The sequence below is a fragment of the Typopeltis vanoorti genome, chromosome 1, assembly GCF_054136105.1.
Source record: "Typopeltis vanoorti isolate ZY-2024b chromosome 1, IOZ_Tvanoo_1.0, whole genome shotgun sequence".
Taxonomy (NCBI): Eukaryota; Metazoa; Arthropoda; class Arachnida; order Uropygi; family Thelyphonidae; genus Typopeltis; species Typopeltis vanoorti.
Window position 1 is genome coordinate 86,645,787 of NC_143549.1, and position 22,269 is coordinate 86,668,055.

The 22,269-nt window shown below is 36.3% G+C and overlaps 1 protein-coding gene across 1 annotated transcript in view; it reads left to right on the forward strand.

The window, feature by feature from the left end:
- Positions 1-22,269, forward strand: part of LOC150110175 (uncharacterized) — a 525,668-nt gene that overhangs the window by 455,289 nt on the left and 48,110 nt on the right. The window contains exon 20 of the mRNA XM_090391921.1: positions 2,388-2,444. Coding sequence (XP_090248047.1) covers positions 2,388-2,444 — 57 coding nt within the window. The remainder of the gene's footprint in view (positions 1-2,387; positions 2,445-22,269) is intronic.

A 22,269-nucleotide genomic window follows, 5' to 3' on the forward strand; every position in this document is an offset into this window, starting at 1 on the left:
TGCAAAAGTTTATTTTTATTGTAATGGCCACTAAAACTGCAACGAAAGGGAAAAAATCAACATTGAAGAGGAAATTCATTTCTCTTGAAGAAAAAATTAAAATCTTGGATCGGTTGAAAATTGAAGAAAAACCAGGAGTTGTTACAAGGATTCTGAATTTAAATGAATCAACAATTCGAACAATGAAACAAAATGAACATAAAATCCGAGAAAGTGTTAATCCTGGATCAACGGTAAGTGCAAAGCGCATTGCTCGTGTTTGCGATATTCTAATAGAAAAAAATGGAGAAATCGCTAATGATTTAGATAGAAGACTGCACTCAAAAGAAAATTCCTTTGGATGGACACCTTATTAAGCAAAAAGCTCTCAAAGTTTATGAACATTTAAAAGAACTTGATCAAGATTCTTCACAAGAAATTTCTCAGCATAGATTTTCTGCCCAGTAAGGGTTGGTTCGAAAACTTTAAAAAGCGGTTTTCTTTGTATAATCTTAAAATCCAGGGAGAATCAGCATCAGCAGATGTTGAAGCTGCCCGGAAATACCCAGCAGAACTTTTAAAAATCATTAAAGAAGGTGGTTACAGTGCAGACCAGGTGTTCAATGCGGATGAATCTGGATTATATTGAAAAAAAAATGCCAAACACACCTATATTTCAAAAAATGAAAGATCAGCTCCTGGTTTCAAAGTTTCCAAAGATAGAATTACTCTACTGTTTTGTAGTAATGTGTCAGGTGATTACATGACAAAACCAATGTTTATTAACCGATCTCCAAATCCTTGTGCGATGAAAGGGCTCGACAAGTCCATCCTACCTGTTTATTGGTGTGCCAACAAAATGGGTTACAGCTAGCATGTTTGCAAATTGGTTTTTCAAGTGTTTTGTACCAGATGTAGAAAGTTACACAAAAAAAAAGAATATGGACTTCAAAATTCTACTAATTTTAGATAACGCACCAGGCCACCCAACAAATTTAAGCCATCCGAATATTAAAATAACTTTTTTGCGCCTAATACTACTTCACTTATTCAACCACTCGACCAAGGAATAATATCAACATTTAAGTCATATTATATTTGGTGAGCATTTCAATTAATTTTGGAAAAAATGGAATCTAATCCAAACATGACACTGCCTCAAGCATGGAAAGAGTTTTCAATATTGAATTGTGTAAAAATTATTTCTCTGTCCATTAAGGAATTACACCCCTCTACACTGAATGCTTGCTGGAAAAAAATATGGCCTGAAGCCGTAATGGAACAAAATTTCATACTACCTCCAGTGGATGCCACGCTACATCGTATGATAAACGTCGCACACATTTTTGGTGGAGAGGACTTTTGCGATATGGTTGAAAACGAAATTAGTGAATTAATTGATGGAGAAACAGATTTAAATAAGGAGGAACTGGTACAATTAATAGATGCCGTCGAACCAAATGGCAGGGAAAGTTCTGCCGAAGATTCTGATTGTGATGAATCCATTAAAGAATTCAGTTTAAAGAAATTAGCAGAAGGATTGGACTTGGCAAGAAAGTTAGGAAGTTATTTTATGGATAATGATCTCTTTATGGAGTTTCGGGAAAATTCACTAGACAATTGGATATTTGTTTAGCACCATATTATGAACTTAATAAAAAATTGCAACATAGTGGAAAGTACAGCCTTATTATTGACTTGATGACTAAACCAGCCAAAGTATGCAATGAGTATTATAAAAATGATGTCCAAGAGATTTCAAGTGGTGACGACCTCCGGCCACTTAAAGAACATCTACGAAATGTTATTTCTGAAGACAGTGATTACGATTAAAATATGTGCTTTATTTTATTGTCTAAAACTTAAAAAGAAAAGAAAGAAATTAAATGATGCTATCCCACAGTATTTCATTAATTGAAACAAATTTTGTTGTCATACCACAAGAGGGCAGGTTAAGTAGTTTGACTTGATGTAGCTTACTATGGTATGTTGTATTTTGATGTAATGTAGTATATATATATATATATATATATAGATGAATATATTCCTGAAGATGACCTTAATATAAAGATTGAAACATACGATCTTAGTATTGTGAAAATTTTCATAGTCAACTACTATTTCAAATGGTAGTTGCCTCCATAAATCCAATACAATCAGTGCTGTTCTCTGTTTGATTTCATTGAACGAAAAGATGGCTTCATTGTCAGAATCATGTCAAAAATTAAGAAGTGATAATGAAACTTAAGGTTACTTCAATTTAAGAATGTACAACTTCACCATATGTAAAATAGTTTTATTTTTATTTGTGCCATAACATTAAAAAAATCATTATATCCTTTAAAATATACTTAGCTACATTGTAATTTCATATAATAATGCTAATTATTCCCTCCTACCTGTTTTAGGACTGAGAACATACCTGTCTCGCAGACTGATGGCACCAAAAAGACATCTGTAATAAGGTATATATATATATATATATATATATATATATATATATATATATATATATATATATATATATATATATATATCCTTCTATAAAATCCACTCTTTAAATTTATTCATTATCATTACACTTGCCCCCAGCAATATATTCACTCCCTCCAATAAGCAAAAAAAGCTATCTCACATTACTGATTTACTTCCCCAACTTCCAGGAATGATCTTTCATTCTGTTCTATCTTATATTAAAAATGTCCATCTTCACCAATATCTATCTAATGATCTGTTTAGTATGGTATTATAAATTAAGTTTTTGTATGATAATATAAATTATGTAATTATTTATGCAATTTATTTTACACTTTTATGATTAACCTTTTCTTCAGTGAAAGCATAATGTTATTAGTGATTTTACATGACACGGCTGGATATCAAATGAAACTCTGAAATACCATATTTGCCAGCATATAAGCACTCCCTTTTTTGTACACATTTTTTAGGAAAAAACTTTATCACTGAATATTATAATGAATTTACAGTATTTCAAATATAAAGTAATAAGTAGGTCTTTTCTTTTAGTGTTACACGGTGATCAGCATTCATTTTTGAAATTATGGATTCTACAACCGTGTTAAAATAACTTTTTATTATCCCGACGTTTCGATCTTCATATCATAATCATCATCTGCAGCATACATAAATATACAAGAGAAGGCTGCGTTACATTTCAAACCGTAAGCTAGAGAAACAATGATTTGATCACATGCTACTCACTGGCATGACCTCTAGTGAAAAAAAAATAAAAATTACATCAAGTTAGATTTAATTTATGATTACATGAATAAACATTCTTGCTTACAGATGGTTTTCCTTCCAGTAACAGTGATGTCCTATTTCTGTTATTACAATTGTTATTTTTGATTTAAAAAAATATATATGAGATATATATACAGGGTGTTCGGGATAAATTTGACATATTTATAATTAATTATATTTTTCCGTAAGTTACATGTATTAACACACACTTCTCTTCATTTAAAAGTTTGGACCCTTCTTCATTCATATACAAGATGTCAGAAAGGATGGATAGCTGGAACCCACCTGAATCATGGAAGAGAATAACTTGTATCATCATGATTCGTGCCCGCCATCAAAATAAGGATATTACGACTGCTGCCCAATGCTCCCTGAATACAGTAAAAACAATCAGGCATGAACTAGAGACTTGCAATGGTGACTACGAGGATGTAGCAAGAAGAAAGATCCCTAGCAGACGATCTGATTGCGTTCGTACAGCAGAATTCCTCGCAAATCTGCAGGAACAGGTGTTGAAGAACCTTGGCATTGGAATTCGGGCTTTGTTCGTGGAGTTGCTAACTGTAGTCAAGCCCTGGATAACAAGGGTAGCCAATGGTAGGCCGTATGTATGGCAGCAGGATTCGGCCCCTTGCCACACCTCTGGGAAAAGTCAAAAATGGTTGTCTGAAAATTTCTACGACTTCACCAGTCCAAATGTTTGGCCTCCAAACTCCCCAGACCTTAACCCCATGGATTATTTTGTATGGGGCGCAGTTGAAAAAGACACCAATCGCACTTCCAGTAATACAAAAGCCCAGTTAATGGATAAAATTAAAACAGTTTTTGCGGCCCTTCCCAGGGAGACTGTAGCATCAGCTTGTTCGAGGTTCCGAAGCAGAATTGAAGCTGTGATCGATGCTAATGGTGGTTATTTTGAGTAAATCTTGTTGATAGTATTGTAATTAACTCTGCCTGTAATGTTTTTTTGTCAATTCATTAAATTTAATAGATACAAAGAAGATTTTCTTTTTCCTTACGAAACTGTCAAATTTATCCCGAACACCCTGTATATATATATATATATATATAAAATAAAATAAATAAATAAATAAAATTATTATAAATTACAACATGAATAAACATTCTTTCTTATAGATTTTTTCTTTAAGAGTGATGTCCTATTTTTTATCATTAAAGTTATTATTTTAGATTTAGGATTCTGGATTTTCTACAGTCCTGTTTATAGTTGTTCTTAGAGATCTTAGAGAGGAAGGATTCGTGGGACGAATATATGCCTTCCATATGTGTGGGATTTTTAGACCATCATTAATGTTTAGATTGGGGTGGTTGATAATGATCTCACAAGCTTCCTTAAATTTGCATTCATACCATATTTTGGTGTGATGTAGACAACTAGTGCTTTTCCAGTCAATTCTATGTAAGCTGTTCAGGGCATGATCAGAAAGGCCAGCTTCACCATTATTATATTTGATGTGTCGTTTATGATCTTTTTGTCTGATCGGAATTGTGCATCCTGTTTCTCCTATGTATGGTATGTTGCAGGTGCAGTAAATACAGTATACTCCAGGGTGGGCCAGCGGAAGGAGTGGGTCTTTGGATGAGTTGAGTAAGCTTTTTATCTTAAACCAAACCATGTATGTGTAAAAAATGAATCTGTTGGTCTCAGACAATAACACATATCAATTACTTAACTATAACCCATCTAATAGAATAAAAAGGAAGACAGAGAATCTACTTAAATCAATTACCACATGTCCCGAAGATACGGTCAAAAAACTATTTCCGCACTATGCTCGTTCCCCGAGAATTTACGGGCTACTGAAAATTCACAAAGAAAACACACTGCTATGGCTTATAGTCGAAGGAATTAATAGCCCGACTTATTACCTAGCTAAAAAATTAGCGGCAACACTCAGGGAGTTGGTAGGTCATTTCCCCCTCCTATATCAAACACACACACACACAACACTTCATAAACATCATCAAAGACATTACATTAGAAAAAGATGATCTATCAGTTTTGATGTCTCTGCCCTCTTTACGAATGTCCCAATCAATGACACAATTCTTCTTTTACAGAACAAATTTCCTCCCGATATCACAGCGCTCTTTGCACATGTATTACGTTCTGGTATTTTGTATGGCAAAACGCTTTCTACCTACAAAAAGAAGGCACAGCCATGGGCTCGCCATTATCCCCCCCCCCAATTGCTAACTTTTATATGGAACATTTTGAGCCACTTGCTCTAGGTTCCTTCCCTTTAAAACCCAAAGTCTGGCTTAGATACATTGACGATGTTTTTGCGATCTGGTCTCATTGCCGCCAGACACTAGACACATTCCTTAGCCACCTAAACAAGCAACACAAACGCATACAGTTCACAATTGAGATTGAAAAACATAACACACTGCCGTTTCTAGATACACTGTCACACGTCTTCCCTCAGACAATCTTTCCTTCACTGTTTACCGGAAACCGACACATACCGGCCAATATATACACAAACTCCTACCACCACCCATCACAAAAACTAGGTGTCAGCAATACCCTAAAAAACAGGGCTCTGAAAATCTGCTCCAATGAACAGGCACTGAAAAACGAATTTAAAGTGATCAGCAATACTTTTCAAAAAAATGGATACAGCCAAAACACTATTAACAAAATTCTCTACAAGACCTCAATAAAAAACTTTGTTTTTTATTGAGGTCTTGTAGAGAATTTTGTTATTATACCATTGTTATAATAATTTTGTTATTATACCATTCCCTACATTAAAGGGACATCAGATTAAAATAAACAGAGTACTACAAAAATACAACCTCAAAGCCATCTTTAAACCTCCTGCAAAATTAAAAAGCTTACTCAACTCATCCAAAGACCCACTCCCTCTTTTGGCCCATCCTGGAGTATACCGTATTTACTGCACCTGCAACATACCATGCATAGGAGAAACAGGATGCACAATTCCGATCAGACAAAAAGAACATAAACGACACATCAAATATAATAATTATGGTGAAGCTGGCCTTTCTGATCATGCCCTTCAACACCTTACATAGAATTGACTGGAAAAGCACTAGTTGTCTACATCACACCAAAACATTGTATGCAAGCAAATTTAAGGGATTCAAGCAAATTGTGAGATTGTTATCAACCACCCCAATCTAAACAATAATGATGGTCTAAAAATCCCATACATATGGAAGGCATATATCCATCCCATGAATCCTTCCTCTCTAAGAACAACTATAAACAGGACTGTAGAGAATCCAGGATCCTAAATCTAAAATAACTTTAATAAAAAAAATAGGACATCACTCTTAAAGAAAAAATCTATAAGAAAGAATGTTTATTCATGTTGTAATTTATAAATAATTTATTTATTTTATTTTATATATATATATTATATATATGTATTCATGAGCATTGACTCGGTTACTGTGATACATTTAAAAAAATATTTAATGACTAACAAACCGAGAATAAGTTAGAAAACTTTAATGATACAACTAGTTTCGGCTTATTATAAACAATGGCACATGAATAGAACAACTGGAACTTTAATACAATATTTTTTATTTTTAATTATCTAATACAATTAACCTGTGCTTCTCAGTTTTCTTAATATCTTCAGTCTTTTATATATAATAAAATATATAATATTTAAAAAAATATTTAATGACTAACAAACCGAGAATAAGTTAGAAAACATTAATGATACAACTAGTTTCAGCACAAGCTAGAACAAGCTGAAGTATGGTGGTATAAAAGTCTTACAGTGGCTGCACTGCATAGTTCAGAAAGCCTGGACAGAGGGACGAATTCCCGATGATTGGAGTAGAGCTCTCATAGTACCCATATATAAAAAGGGAAATAAAACTGAATGTGAGAATTAGAGAGGTATTTCCCTACTGAGTGTTCCTGGCAAGATCTATGCAAGTATACTTGAGAAACGGTTGAGAAGAATTGTGGAAGAAAAGCTTGGTGAAGAACAAGCTGGATTCAGGCCAAATAGAGGCTGTCAGGATCAGATTTTCACTTTACGACAAATAGTCAAGAAAGCATGGGAATACAACAAAGATCTGTATTTAAGTTTTGTCGATTTGGAAAAGGCATATGACAAGGTGCCAAGAGAGAAGCTATTCAATACGCTGCAGTTATATGGTGTCAATGGGGCATTATATCAAGCAATACTTAGTCTTTATTTGAGTTGTAAGTCAGCAGTTAGAATTGAAGGAAGTACAGGAAGATGGTTTAATGTTAAATCTGGTGTGAGACAAGGATGTACATTATCCCCTCTGTTATTCATTATCTATATGGATCACATTATGAAGGAATGTGGTATTAAACCTGATATCAAAATTGGAGATGTTAATGTCAGCTCTTTGCTTTATGCGGATGATGTTATACTTCTAAATAAATCCGCTACAAGTCTGAAAGATTCTCTGACTAAATTGAATAGCTGTTGTAATAGATATGGTATGAAGGTCAGCAATAAAAAGACAAAGACAATGAAAATAGGCAGAATCATTGAAAATGTCAACTGTGTTGTGAATGGAGAACCTGTGGAACAAGTAAAACATTTCAGCTACTTAGGCACGATTTTTACTGAAGATGGTAAATTAAATATAGAAATAGACAACAGAATCAGCAAAGCTGGTATGGTGGGAAGTCAATTGAATAAATTCATATGGAATAAGAAAGAAATTAGTCGGAACACTAAATTAGCTGTATACAAGACAGTGTTCAAACCAGTTTTAACTAATGGATCTGAGAGCTGGGTCAAAAGTAAAACACTTGACCAAAGACTAGAGACCGCAGATATGAGAGTCCTGAGAAAGATTAGAGGCATGAACAGATGGCATCAATGGCAATATCATATTAAAAATGAGGATATTAGGAAAGAACTTGACATTGTCAGCATCCAGGAATGCGTTAGCAGAGGTAATCTCAGATGGTATGGTCACTTAAATAGAATGGGAGAGGAAAGATTAGCAAAACAAGTGTTCTCTGCCAAGTTGGCAGGAAAACGACCCAGAGGAAGACCAAGATATAGGTGGATTGATACGGTACAAAGTGCCTTAGACGATAGAAATATAAGATCTCATAATGTTGGAGTCTTGACAAGTAACAGACTGATTTGGATCAAAATTGTAGATAAGAAGTTAGTAATGATGTAATTTTTTTCATGTAGTACTGTCATATCCTGTATACCCCTTGAGGGTACATGGCAGGAATTTGATAATGATGATGATGAATTATCTAATACAATTAACCTGTGCTTCTCAGTTTTCTTAATATCTTCAGTCTTTTATTATTGTTTCTTCTACCTATAAAGATACCTGATGAAGGCCATAATAAGCTGAAACTAGTTGTATCATTAAAGTTTTCTAACTTATTCTTGGTTTGTTAGTCATTAAATATTTTTTTAAATATTATATATATTTTTTTATTTTTTATTTTTTAAATCAGAAATAACAATTGTAATAATAGAAATAGGACATTACTGTTACTGGAAGGAAAACCATCTGTAAGCAAGAATGTTTATTCATGTAATCATAAATTAAATCTAGCTTGATGTAATTTATTATTTTTTTCTCACTAGAGGTCATACCAGTGAGTAGCGAGTGATCAAATCATTGTTTCTCTAGCTTACAGTTTGAAATGTAATGCAGCTTGTCTTGTACATTTATGTATGCTCCAGATGATGATATGAAGATCAAAACGTTGGGATAATAAAAAGAGTTATTTTAACACGGTTGTAGAATCCATAATTTCAAAAATAAATAAGTAAGTCTATTTTCAACAAATACCTCTAACTAGGAAAGAGTGCCCACCTTTTAATCTTCTTCGTCAAAACCCAGAAATTCATCTCCAGAGCTAAATGAAGAGATACTTGAAACCTCTTCTAAATCAGAATCTGAGTCCTCATACAACAAATTGTCCTCTGTACCATCCAGTGCATTACTAATGCCACACTTCTTAAATGATTTACCCACTGTCTCGATTTTCACAGCATCCCATGAAACTTTGACCCACTCACAAACTTGCTAAATGCTAGGCCTCTTCTTTCTTCCTGATGGTGTAACCTCAAAATCTGAAGACTGCATCCAGCTGTTCCACTTATCCTTCATAAATCCTTAAATGGTTTATTAATACAGACATCTAAAGGTTGAAGCTCATCATCATCATCATCAAATTCCTGCCATGTACCCTCAAGGGATGTACAGGATATGACAGTACTACATGAAAAAATTACATCATTACTAACTTCCTATCTACAATTTTGATCCAAATCAGTCTGTTACTTGTCAAGACTCCAACATTATGAGATCTTATATTTCTATCGTCTAAGGCACTTTGTACCGTATCAATCCACCTATATCTTGGTCTTCCTCTGGGTCGTTTTCCTGCCAACTTGGCAGAGAACACTTGTTTTGCTAATCTTTCCTCTCCCATTCTATTTAAGTGACCATACCATCTGAGATTACCTCTGCTAACGGATTCCTGGATGCTGACAATATCAAGTTCTTTCCTAATATCCTCATTTTTAATATGATATTGCCATTGATGCCATCTGTTCACGCCTCTAATCTTTCTCAGGACTCTCATATCTGCGGTCTCTAGTCTTTGGTCAAGTGTTTTACTTCTGACCCAGCTCTCAGATCCATAAGTTAAAATTGGTTTGAACACAGTCTTGTATACAGCTGATTTAGTGTTCCGACTAATTTCTTTCTTATTCCATATGAATTTATTCAATTGACTTCCCACGATACCAGCTTTGCTGATTCTGTTGTCTATTTCTATATTTAATTTACCATCTTCAGTAAAAATTGTGCCTAAGTAGCTGAAATGTTTTACTTGTTCCACAGGTTCTCCATTCACAACACAGTTGACATTTTCAATGATTCTGCCTATTTTCATTGTCTTTGTCTTTTTATTGCTGACCTTCATACCATATCTATTACAACAGCTATTCAATTTAGTCAGAGAATCTTGCAGACTTGTAGCGGATTTATTTAGAAGTATAACATCATCTGCATAAAGCAAAGAGCTGACATTAACATCTCCAATTTTGATATCAGGTTTAATACCACATTCCTTCATAATGTGGCCATTTCTCAAGTATACTTGCATAGATCTTGCCAGGAACACTCAGTAGGGAAATACCTCTGTAATTCTCACATTCAGTTTTATTTCCCTTTTTATATATGGGTACTATGAGAGCTCTACTCCAATCATCGGGAATTCGTCCCTCTGTCCAGGCTTTCTGAACTATGCAGTGCAGCCACTGTAAGACTCTTATACCACCATACTTCAGCATTTCTGGTCGAATATCATCTACTCCTGCTGCCTTTCCACATTTCAAGCCTTTGATGGCTTTTTCTACTTCAAGTATGGATATGTATTCCTGACTGCATGCCTGGTCAGTGTTTTTTATCACTGTGCTGTCATCACTGCTTGTTTCATTTAGCAGTTTTTCAAAGTAATTACTCCATACTTCAAGGATATCTTTTTCTCCTGTTTTCATTTCACTTTTATCATCTCTAATTCCTTTTACAGCACTCTTTCCTCCATTCCTAAGCTTCTTCAACAATCTCCAGAATATTTTGCCACCTTCTTGATATTTATTTTCTATATTCTTGCCAAAGTCCTCCCATGACTTTTGTTTAGCTAGTTTTACACACTGTTTAGCTTTCTTACATTTGTCTCTGTATTCTGTAAGAGTAAAAGCTGACTTATTTGCCAGGAACTTTTGATATGCTTTCTTCTTTTCCTTCACTGCCTCTTTAACTTCCTGTGTCCACCAGGGAGTTCTGATTTTTTTATCCTTGCACACAACCTCACCACATGCCTCTCTGGCAGAATCAATCAATGTTTCCTTCAGAGTTTGCCACTGAATCTCCAAGGTTTGATTCCTGTTCTCAAACTCTTTCATTTTCTTTTCAATAATATTTCTGTATTTTAGTCTACAGCTCACATATGAGAGCTGCTCAACTTTTATTCGCTTTAAAACTTTCTTACATGTTATTCTTTTCAATATGAAATTCAATTTTATCCTGCTCAAGACTAAATAGTGATCACTTCCAATTTCAAATCCTCTGTACACTCTGGTGTCCTGCACCAGGGAGAAAACATCACTATCAACAATAACATAGTCAATGAGACTTTTCTTATTCCTAGCCTCTTCTCTCCATGTGAATTTGTGCACATTTTTATGTTGGAACATGGTGTTAGTAATAACCAGTCCATGTCCTGAGCAGAAATCCAACAGATATTTGCCATTATTATTAGCTTTGCTCTTTTCTCCAAATTTTCCCAAAATATTTTTGTATGTCTCACAATCATTTCCTGCTCTACTATTTAGATCCCCAACAAGGACCAACTTTTCCTTTTTCATTGTGTCAGTTGCTTTTTCTAAAGCCTCAAAAAATTCCTCCACTTCTACCTTAGTAGAACCTTCTGTGGGATCATAGACACAAATAAGTCTCATTGTCCAGTTCCCCATTCTCATATTTGCCCACATCACTCTACTTGAGACTGACTGCCATTCAAGAAGATTAGCCTCGTATTTTGTGTTGAATACTATGGCTACTCCTTCTTTTCCTTGATTGTCATTGCCTGAATATAACATTTTGTATTTATTGCTCAGAAAGATCTCACCAGTTTTGGTCTTTTTTGTTTCAGTCACCCCTATTATATCGATCTGGTACTTATCTAATTCCTCAGCTAGCTCCATTTCTTTGCCATTCAGGCTTCTTACGTTGATAGTACCGATCTTTAACTCTGGTGATGTTGAGTTGGGGTTTGTTTTCAGATTTGTTCCAGTAGCTGACTTTTCGCTGTTCGCCCTGGTTCCCTGGCGAAAACAACGGGGGCCTTGTTTAACCGGGCGACGCCCCAGCCGGCATGAAATTTTGTCATGTTGTACCATCATTTTTTATTTTGGTTTAACCAATAAGAATACAATTTGGTCGGCTAAATCCCAAATTGCCAGCCCATCCTCGTTCGTTCAGTATCCAAGTAGATACCCAACAGGGTGCACCACGAGAATGTGAGGATTGGACATTAGGTCAGAAGCCCTGGTCGGTTCTCCACATTCCTTTAAAGGCTATGTGGAGGTCTCCTCTCAGTTATACAGCTTTGACCCTTAAGCACCCAAAGCTGACTAGTTATATACCTCCTGGAATTACAGCTAACTGAGTTTTCAATTCCTTGAGTTTATTTTTAACATCTTCAGTTCTGTGAGAATGAAACTGATCCCATACTAGCAGGCCAGGCTTCTTCAACATTCCCCCATGACACCTAGACCAAAGTTTATCTATCCATTACTTCATTCCTCCTCCATTCATCCAGCCTTTTGTGTGAACATGTACAAACACTCCTTTAAGCAGTTTTAAGCTCATCCACTGAACTCTACATAACTGGAATGCTCTCACACACCCCAAAGAAGCAAGAAAGAAATCGCATAACTCAGAACAGAGAAAATTTCCGGAAATTAAAGTAATAAAGTATTGAATATCCACATATAAGACGCACCCTGTTTTTCAGACCTATTATAAAAAAAAAGTGCGTTTTATATGCCGGCATATACGGTAAGTCGAGAAAAGATTAAAAAATAAAGTCAAAAGAACTTTCAGTGGAAGATGATAGACAGATCTTTAGCAAGTTATCAAAGCTAATCAAAAAACTTTCTATTAAAAATAATAAAAACAGTTTTATGAACAACATATGCAGAGAAATTGAAGATCACTCATATCAAAATTAAACCAAAGACCTATTTAACAAAATAAGGCTGTTGAATAGAAAATGTAAAGCAAAGTATTCAAGTATAGCTGATGTCAACAGTCATTATTATTATTATTATTATTATGAGCAACTCTAGAGTCCTTAGACTCATCGAGGGAGGCCCTAAACATCATGTCAAGAACAGCTATTCAACATCCACAGTATCTATCATACTTTGCCTTGAACTCATTCTCAGTCATGGCACGCACAACAGACTCTGGCAGCTTATTTGACTCATTCACCACTCTCCAAGTAAATAACCTAGTTCTAATACCCTTGCTAACCACACTGTAGCTGCCCAGTTTCCATGGATGACCCCCTAGTCCTCCCACCACCAGTCTGTTCTGAAAAATATCCTCTGAATTAATCTTATAGAAACCCTTCAGTAATTTGAATGTCTCAATCATATCACATCTTTTCTGCCTATCAACCAATTTCTGCAACCCACAAATCTTCAACCTGTTCATATAAGGTTCATTCCATAGACCTGCTATCATCCTAGTCACTTGCCTCTGGATCCTCTCCACCTCCTCCCCATCAAGAAGAAACCCTGGTGCCCAAATCTGGGCACAGTAGTCTAGATGGGGTCTTATCAAGGCTCGATACAGAGGAACAATAACTTGTTTGTCTCTGCTCATCAAAGTATTCTTCAGTAATCAAGTGATTTGATGAGCTGATTTAGTCACTTTTGCAATATGCCCCCTAAACTTCAACTCCCTATCCACCAACACTCCCAAATCTCTGGCCTCGTCAATCTCCTGGAGTACAGTTCCACCAATGTGATATACTGCTGCTAATCTTTTCACCCCAAAATGCATAACCTTACACTTTGCCACATTAAATTAACATCCATTCTCCTTAGCCCAGTCCTCCAATCTATCCACATCATCCTGCAAAATATATAGCTGATGTCAACAGTCATATCTTTACTGATCCAATGGATATCCTTAATAAATGGAAAGACTATTGCTCAAATCTACACAAAGGTAATACAATCTCATTCAACAAAGAAAACACTAGAAACTCCCATAAGGAACCCTGCATTTTAAAAGAAGAGGATGAATAAGCTCTAAAAAAAACTGAGAAAAGGGAAAACCCTGAGCCATGACCAAAAATGCCAATAGGAATTGAAATCATCACAAAAAATTTGCAGTGAAATGACAGATGATTGGCCTGTTGATTGGGTAAAATCCACTTTTATCTCAATACGCAAAATAGGAAACATCAACGAATGCAATAATTATAGAACTATAACCTAAAATTCTCCTCTATGTTATTAAAGAAAGACAAACAATATGTCAAGCAACAACTTCCTACAGGATAGGCAGATTTTAGAAAAGGAACGTGGAACTAGAAAACAAATTTCTAATGTAAGGCACTTGGTAGAAAAGGCTCAAGAATTTAATATTCCCTTGTATATTGGGTTTCATTGATTACATTAAACCATTTGACTGTGTCAGGTGGTAGGACCTGTGAAAAATACTAAGTAAAATGGGCATCCCAGAACATTTGACACCTTTCAAAGCAACTCTATGAAAGGAATCAGGCTACAGTGAAGATGGAGGGGAAAACATTTCAGTGGTTCAATGTCTAGAAAGGGGTGAGATAAGGATACATACTCTTCCCCATCCATACAATCTTTACAGAGAATACATTATGAAAAAAGCACTTAACCAGGCACAACAGTGGTTTCTCAGTTAGTGGCAAAAAGATAAATAAACTTAGGTATGCTGGTGGTATTGCTGGCTGGAGTCTCTCATTAAAAGAGTTGAATGGGAAATCCTGAAATGTGGTTTAAGAATTAATTGTGATAAAACAAAATACATGGCCATAGATGAAAATGACAATTTTGCTCACAACATTAACTTCAAAAAGGTGGATGAATTCATTTACCTTGGAGCTCTAATAAGCACCTAAAGTAGATGCCAACCATTAATTAAAAGAATCACTATCTCTAGGTCATCAATGGTACAATTGCAGAAAATATGGAAAGATAGAAACATTTCTATCACCAGTAAATCAAAACTGGTCAATAGCTTGTTTTCGATTTTCATTTATAGTACTGAACCTTGGACAGTCAGCAAGAAAGAGACGGACAATATAAACTACTTCGAGATGTGGTGCTGGAGAAGGTTGTGGATAGTCTCCTGAATGGACAAAAGGTCTAACAAGAGTATAATAAGTCAACTAAAAATCAGAGGCAGCTATGTGACACTGTAAATGAAAGAATTCTCAAATATTTTGGTCGCATTTCAAGACACGAAAATGACAACCTGGAAAATCTTACCATCCAGTGCAAAGTGCAAGGACAAAGAAAAAGAGAATGCCCAAGACTAAAATATTTGGACCAGATTAAAAAGATCACCAAACTTACTTTTCAGTTGGTGATGCTGCAACAAAAGAAAAGACAAAAAGAAATGGAAAGACATTGTGGCTACGGTCACGAATCCTCAGACATGAGGAGACTGATCAAGAACTTTTGGCTCTTCACAAATATTTGAATAAGCTGAAAGAATGGGCAAAGGCATAGGATATCAATTTAATGCAACTAAATGTAAGGTTTGAAAATTTGTTGGATTGATACTGGAAGAAATGGAGGAAGCAAGGGATCTTGGGATGATTGTGGATAGAGATTTTAAAGTTCTGGAGACATTGCAAAGGTTGTGAAGACATCTCAGAGAATTGTAGCAATGTTGAGGAGAACATTGATCACAAGAGTTAAAAGTGTGCTAGTCCCATTGTATAAAGCGTTGATCATACTACATCTTGATTTCTGTGCTCAGATCTGTTCACTTAGATATGAAGAGGATAAAATAACCTTGAAGAGGATGCAGAGACAGATAAAAAAAATAATAATGTCAGAGCTATACAACATTGATTATGAGGATAGACTGAGGGCATGCTAACTGCAGAGTTTGGTGGATAGAAGGCAAAGGGGGATATGATTGAGACAATTAAGCTGTTGAAGGGTTATTATCATATTAACACTGAGAAGATTTTTCATTTGGTAGAACGAGGCAAAGGGACAGGGACAAGAGACCATTCCTGGAAGTTGCAAAAGGAGTTGGTGAGTAAAAGGGTAAGAAGTAGGCTTTTTGCATGTAGAATGGTAGAAGCATGGAATGCATTGCCTGAGAAGGTGGTGAACATGCAGACTGTGGATGATTTTAAGAAGTGGTATGATAGAGTTCCTCTCACGGAGGAAGCTACATGATGATGATGACAGACTTTGTGTTTACTAGTGTTGACCTGTTGCATTGAGTCTTGTGACTCCATGGGGGTCAGGATAATAATAATAATGAAGTCATTGAAAGCATTCTGGAAAAAATTAACACTTAGCAATAGAGGAAAGAGAAACTGTTATGCTGTATACTGAATACAGTGGACAGTGGAAAAAAAAAAAAAAAGTTGAACAATGATATTGGAGAGAGCGAGTGTGTGTTTGTCAACACTCAAGGTAGGGAAAAGCGCTACTTAAAATGTGTGGCAATACAATTAGGTTATAGTTGATCATAATCATATCTCATATGTTCATTGGGCATCCACATATGTTGTATGGTCACTCCGATGCTCAGTGATGTGCCACACCAGGCCACAAGTTTCACTGCTGCTACATTTCTTATTCATAAAGCCTCATGAGAAGGTTGAATTCTTGATGATTGAAGTATGCGGATAATAACATAGAAGTGTGAAAATGATTCAAAAAGTAATCTGATTGGAAGAAAAACTTGAAATAATAAAAAAAACGAACAAGGCTATTCCATAGCAAAGATAGAACAAGAACACAAAAAAATGGGTGAATCAACTGCTGAATACAAAGAGAAAGGTAAGGCTGCTTCAAGTTCATCATGCATCCACTCGAAATCAAAGTATTATAATGATTGAATTAGAGAGACTTCTTTTTACATGTGAAGATTGTAACCAAAAATGGATCCCACTAAACACTGGCCTTATTAATCAAAAGCATTAAACCTCTTTGCAACCTTGAAAGAAAGAGCTATCAATGATGGAAAAGAAAAAGACTTCCATTCTAGTGACGGGTGATTTGAGTGTTTCAAAAAGAGAAATAGCCTACATGATGTTCTAATCACAGGTGAAGCTGCAAGTGCAAATAAGGAGATATCCAGAGATTTTGAAGAAAATTGTGTAAGAAGGGGACTATTTGGATCAACAAATATTTAATGTCAATGAAACCGGCCTTTTTTTGGAAGCGAATGCCTTCCAAGACTTTTCTGATCTTGACTATTGTGATCAACAAATATTTAATGTCGATGAAACCGGCTTCCAATTAAAGTCTTGGAAACAAATGCCTTCCAAGACTTTTCTAGCCAAATCAGAGAAAATTCGAAAAGTCGAATGGTAATTTCATTCGACTTTGCAACTTTAAAGTCGAATGAAATTACTGCTAGCAATATGCGAGCCATTAGGAAGCATATTCTTCCACATTGTGCAAATGATTTTAGAGGCTTTTCAAATGAATCTAAGTTAATTAAATCTCATTCCGAGAAGTTAAGTGATTCCAACCTGCTAAATTTAGATGCACAGTGAATCCTGAAGAATATGAAGAAAATTTAATCACTGACAATCCCAAAGAGGTTACACAGAAACAATTTGAAAATAGTTTTCATACAATTGAAGTTTTTAAGCAGCAATGCTAAGAGACCGACACTGGTAAAGAGAGAACCAGTAAAATTTGCAGAAGAGGCAATAGGGCCACCGTCAGTTGTATGAAAAAAAGAAAACAAAATGCCCGCCAAACTACATTAGCCCAATTCTCTGTTAAGAACCAGAATAATAAATTTATATTCTGAATATGTTTTATTGTCTTTCAGCTTCATGGTTTTCCTTTAACTAGGCCTTGAGACATACTCTAATTCTTGTATGAAAAAAACTTAAGGGTCAAAAAAGAAATCTCAGGAATGAATTATACATTTTCCCATAGGTTACTATATTCGATTAGTGAGTTTTCGATTAATGCGCCTGTTTTAAAGAACGCATTAATGATGTTAATGAAATTAATGAAATGAAACGAAATCAATGATATTAATGAAAAAAATGAAGGAACCATTAGTTTATATGGGAATAGTGATGAATGAAGTGGAGGTGACTAGTCTATTACAGAACCTTAATGTGAACACATCTGTGGGATTGGATGGTATACCGGCACGGGTCTTGCGTGAAGCGGCTAAGGAATTATCAGTGCCCTTGACCATGTTGTTTAATCTGAGTCTCAGGTCTGGTTTAGTCCCGAAGGTGTGGAAAGAGGGGAAAATAGTTTCACTGCATAAAGGAGAATCCAAGACTACGGTTGCAAATTACTGACTGATCAGCATATCAGGAGTCGTTGTCAAGGTCTTGGAGAAAGTAGTCAAGGGAAAAATACAGGAATGGATTGATGAAAATGAGATACTGTACAGGGGACAGCATGGCTTTGTGAAGGGTAGATCATGCTTCAGTAACTTGCTCAAGTTTTATAACAAGGTGACGGCTGAACTGGATAAGGGAAATGGGTTTACAGTGATACTGCTGGACGACCTGGCAAAGGCGTTTGACAGGATACCACATGGAATACTAATCCGTAAACTACAACATATGGGAATGAATATAGGGTTGGTGAGATGGATAGGTGGTTGGTTGATAGAGAGATATCAAAGAGTAGTTTATTCAGGAGTAGAGTCCAAAAGACGGCCTGTGACTAGCGGTGTGCTGCAGGGTTCTGTTCTTGGACCACTGCAGTTTAATCTGTTCATTAACGATATAGGAAAGGATCTAAGTGGAACAATTCATTTGTTCACTGATGATGCAAAGTTGGGTAGGGCAATAGTGAATGCAGAAAATGTCAAAGTCTTGCAGGATGACTTAGATAGATTGGAGTTCTGGGCTAAGGAGAATGGATGTCAATTTAATGTGACAAAATGTAAGGTTATGCATTTTGGGGTGAAAAGATTAGCAGCAGTATACCACATTGGTGGAACTGTACTCCAAGAGATTGATGAGGCCAGGGACTTGGGAGTGTTGCTGGATAGGGAGATGAAGTTTAGGGGGCACATTGCAAAAGTAGCTAAATCAGCTCATCAACTCACTTGGTTGTTGAAAAATACCTTGACGAGCAGAGACAAGTAAGTTATTGTACCTCTGTACCGAGCCTTGATAAGACCTCATCTCGACTACTGTGCCCAGATTTGGTCACCTCGGTTCCTTCTTGATGGGGAGGAGGTAGAGAGGATCCAGAGACGAGTGACTAAGATGATAACAGGTCTATGGAATGAACCATATGAGAACAGGTTGAAGATTTGTGGGTTGCAGAAACTAGTTGATAGGCGGAGGAGGGGAGATATGATTGAGACATTTAAATTGCTAAAGGGATTCTATAGGATTAATTTAGAGGATATTTTTGAGATCAGGACTGGTGGTGGGAGAACTAGGGGACACCTATGGAAGCTGGGCAAGAGTGTGGTTAGCAGGGGTGTTAGAGCTGGGTTCTTTACTTTTAGAGTGGTAAATGAGTGGAATAAGCTTCCAGAGTCTGTTGTGGGTGCTATGACGGTGAACGAGTTCAAGGCAGGGTATGATAGATACTGTGAGAATGTAATCGCGTAGTTGTGTGGACATGATGTTTAGGGCCTCCCTCGATGAGTCTAAGGACTCCTGGAGTTGCCCGAAATAATAATAATAATAATTAATCGAGGGATTGCTGTAGAGGAAAAAGCATTATGGAAGCAGCATAAGAGGAGTGGTAATCATAAATTCTATGAGGATTGCAAAGAACAGTCAAGAAGGGTGGCAATTAGCTAATGAAGCCAAAAAGAATCCTAGGGAGCTCTTTTGATATATAGCCAGCAAAAAAAAAATAATGTGTATGGAAGGATATCTTTGATTGGAGAAAATGGTATAAGAACAACTACTCATACAGTTGAGATGTTTAATGAGTACAGTAGACTCTCGACTATCCAGCCTCCGTACTATCCAGAGCCCGGATTTTATCACGGAGAATTATAATAATACAGTAATTCTCCATGATAAAATGAGGAATACGTACTGTAATTTACTTTGCCAAGGCACTGCAAGCAGGCATCTGCTACAATCCTCCTACGTGCCATGTGCATAACACAAGTTGAGACATGCAAAGTGCAGATTTCCCTGCTTCATCAGTTGTATCAGATGTCCACAAGTGCGGAATACGTTTGCCACTGTTCCTGGTTACGTTAGTAAATTGTTGTTTGGTGTGCTTCGTTGTTTTTTTAATTAAAGATTGTGAAATGGGTAAGAAATGAAAAAAGGTTTTAGTGACTATGAAGGACAAACTACACGCTATAAAGCGACTAGACTCTGGGGTAACAGCAAAAACTATTGCTTCGGAGGTAGGAGTCGGGAAAAGTACAGTTGGAGACTGGAAGAAAAATCGAGCAGAAATTGAAAAGTGGTGTGCTGCCCAAGCTAGTGGAAGTGGAATGAAAGTAAGAAAAACGATGCTGAATGGTAAACATAAAGAAGTTGAGGAAGCTTTATTTTTTGTGGTATGAACACTTAAGAGGAAAAGGCTTGCCTGTTACTTGGCCGTTGCAATTTAAGCGACAAATACAGGGTGTTCGGGATAAATTTGACAGTTTCGTAAGGAAAAAGAAAATCTTCTTTGTATCTATTAAATTTAATGAATTGACAAAAAACATTACAGGCAGAGTTAATTACAATACTATCAACAAGATTTACTCAAAATAACCACCATTAGCATCGATCACAGCTTCAATTCTGCTTCGGAACCTCGAACAAGCTGATGCTACAGTCTCCCTGGGAAGGGCCGCAAAAACTGTTTTAATTTTATCCATTAACTGGGCTTTTGTATTACTGGAAGTGCGATTGGTGTCTTTTTCAACTGCGCCCCATACAAAATAATCCATGGGGTTAAGGTCTGGGGAGTTTGGAGGCCAAACATTTGGACTGGTGAAGTCGTAGAAATTTTCAGACAACCATTTTTGACTTTTCCCAGAGGTGTGGCAAGGGGCTGAATCCTGCTGCCATACATACGGCCTACCATTGGCTACCCTTGTTATCCAGGGCTTGACTACAGTTAGCAACTCCACGAACAAAGCCCGAATTCCAATGCCAGGGTTCTTCAACACCTGTTCCTGCAGATTTGCGAGGAATTCTGCTGTACGAACGCAATCAGATCGTCTGCTAGGGATCTTTCTTCTTGCTACATCCTCGTAGTCACCATTGCAAGTCTCTAGTTCATGCCTGATTGTTTTTACTGTATTCAGGGAGCATTGGGCAGCAGTCGTAATATCCTTATTTTGATGGCGGGCACGAATCATCATGATACAAGTTATTCTCTTCCATGATTCAGGTGGGTTCCAGCTATCCATCCTTTCTGACATCTTGTATATGAATGAAGAAGGGTCCAAACTTTTAAATGAAGAGAAGTGTGTGTTAATACATGTAACTTACGGAAAAATATAATTAATTATAAATATGTCAAATTTATCCCGAACACCCTGTACAAGTAGAAAGAAGAAGATTCAGAATTTAATGCCAGTGATGGATGGTTAGAATGGTGGAAAAAACGATTCAGTATTCACCAGATTACCATAAGTGGGGAGGCTTTATCCGCTGATAAAGAAGCTGTACCTTTGTTCAATAGACTATCTTTTTAAGCTTATTGAAAAGGAGGGTATTTCTGGGGCACAGTTGTACAACTACGATGAGACCAGTTTAAATTATAAGATGCTCCCTACAAAAACACTCGCATCAAAAACAGAAGCCGCTGCACCAAGATACAAGAAAAGCAAGGAACGAGTCACCATCTTGGCTTGCAGTAATGCAACCGGCAACCACAAGCTTAGGCTTACGTTAATAGAAAATCAAAGAAACCTAGAGCTTTTAAAAAACTGAAAAATCAGGAATCACTACCCCTATATTACACACATCGAAAGAAAGCATGGATGAATTCAGAAATCTTTAAATCCTGGTTCCAAAATGAATTCATACCAACTGTAGAAAAACATTTGAAAGGCAACAATTTGCCGAGAAAAGTTGTGCTACTTCTTGACAACGCACCTTCGCATCCTGCCAATGACAAACTCACAGATGGAGATGTCAAAGTTTTATTTTTACCACCCGTTGTTACTGCTGTTTGTCAGGCGATGGACCACGGCGTCCTTGAAATGCTAAAGAAAAAGTATTGTCAGCGTCTTCTCAGTTTGTTGATATCAGCGATTGATAATAATGAAGACTGC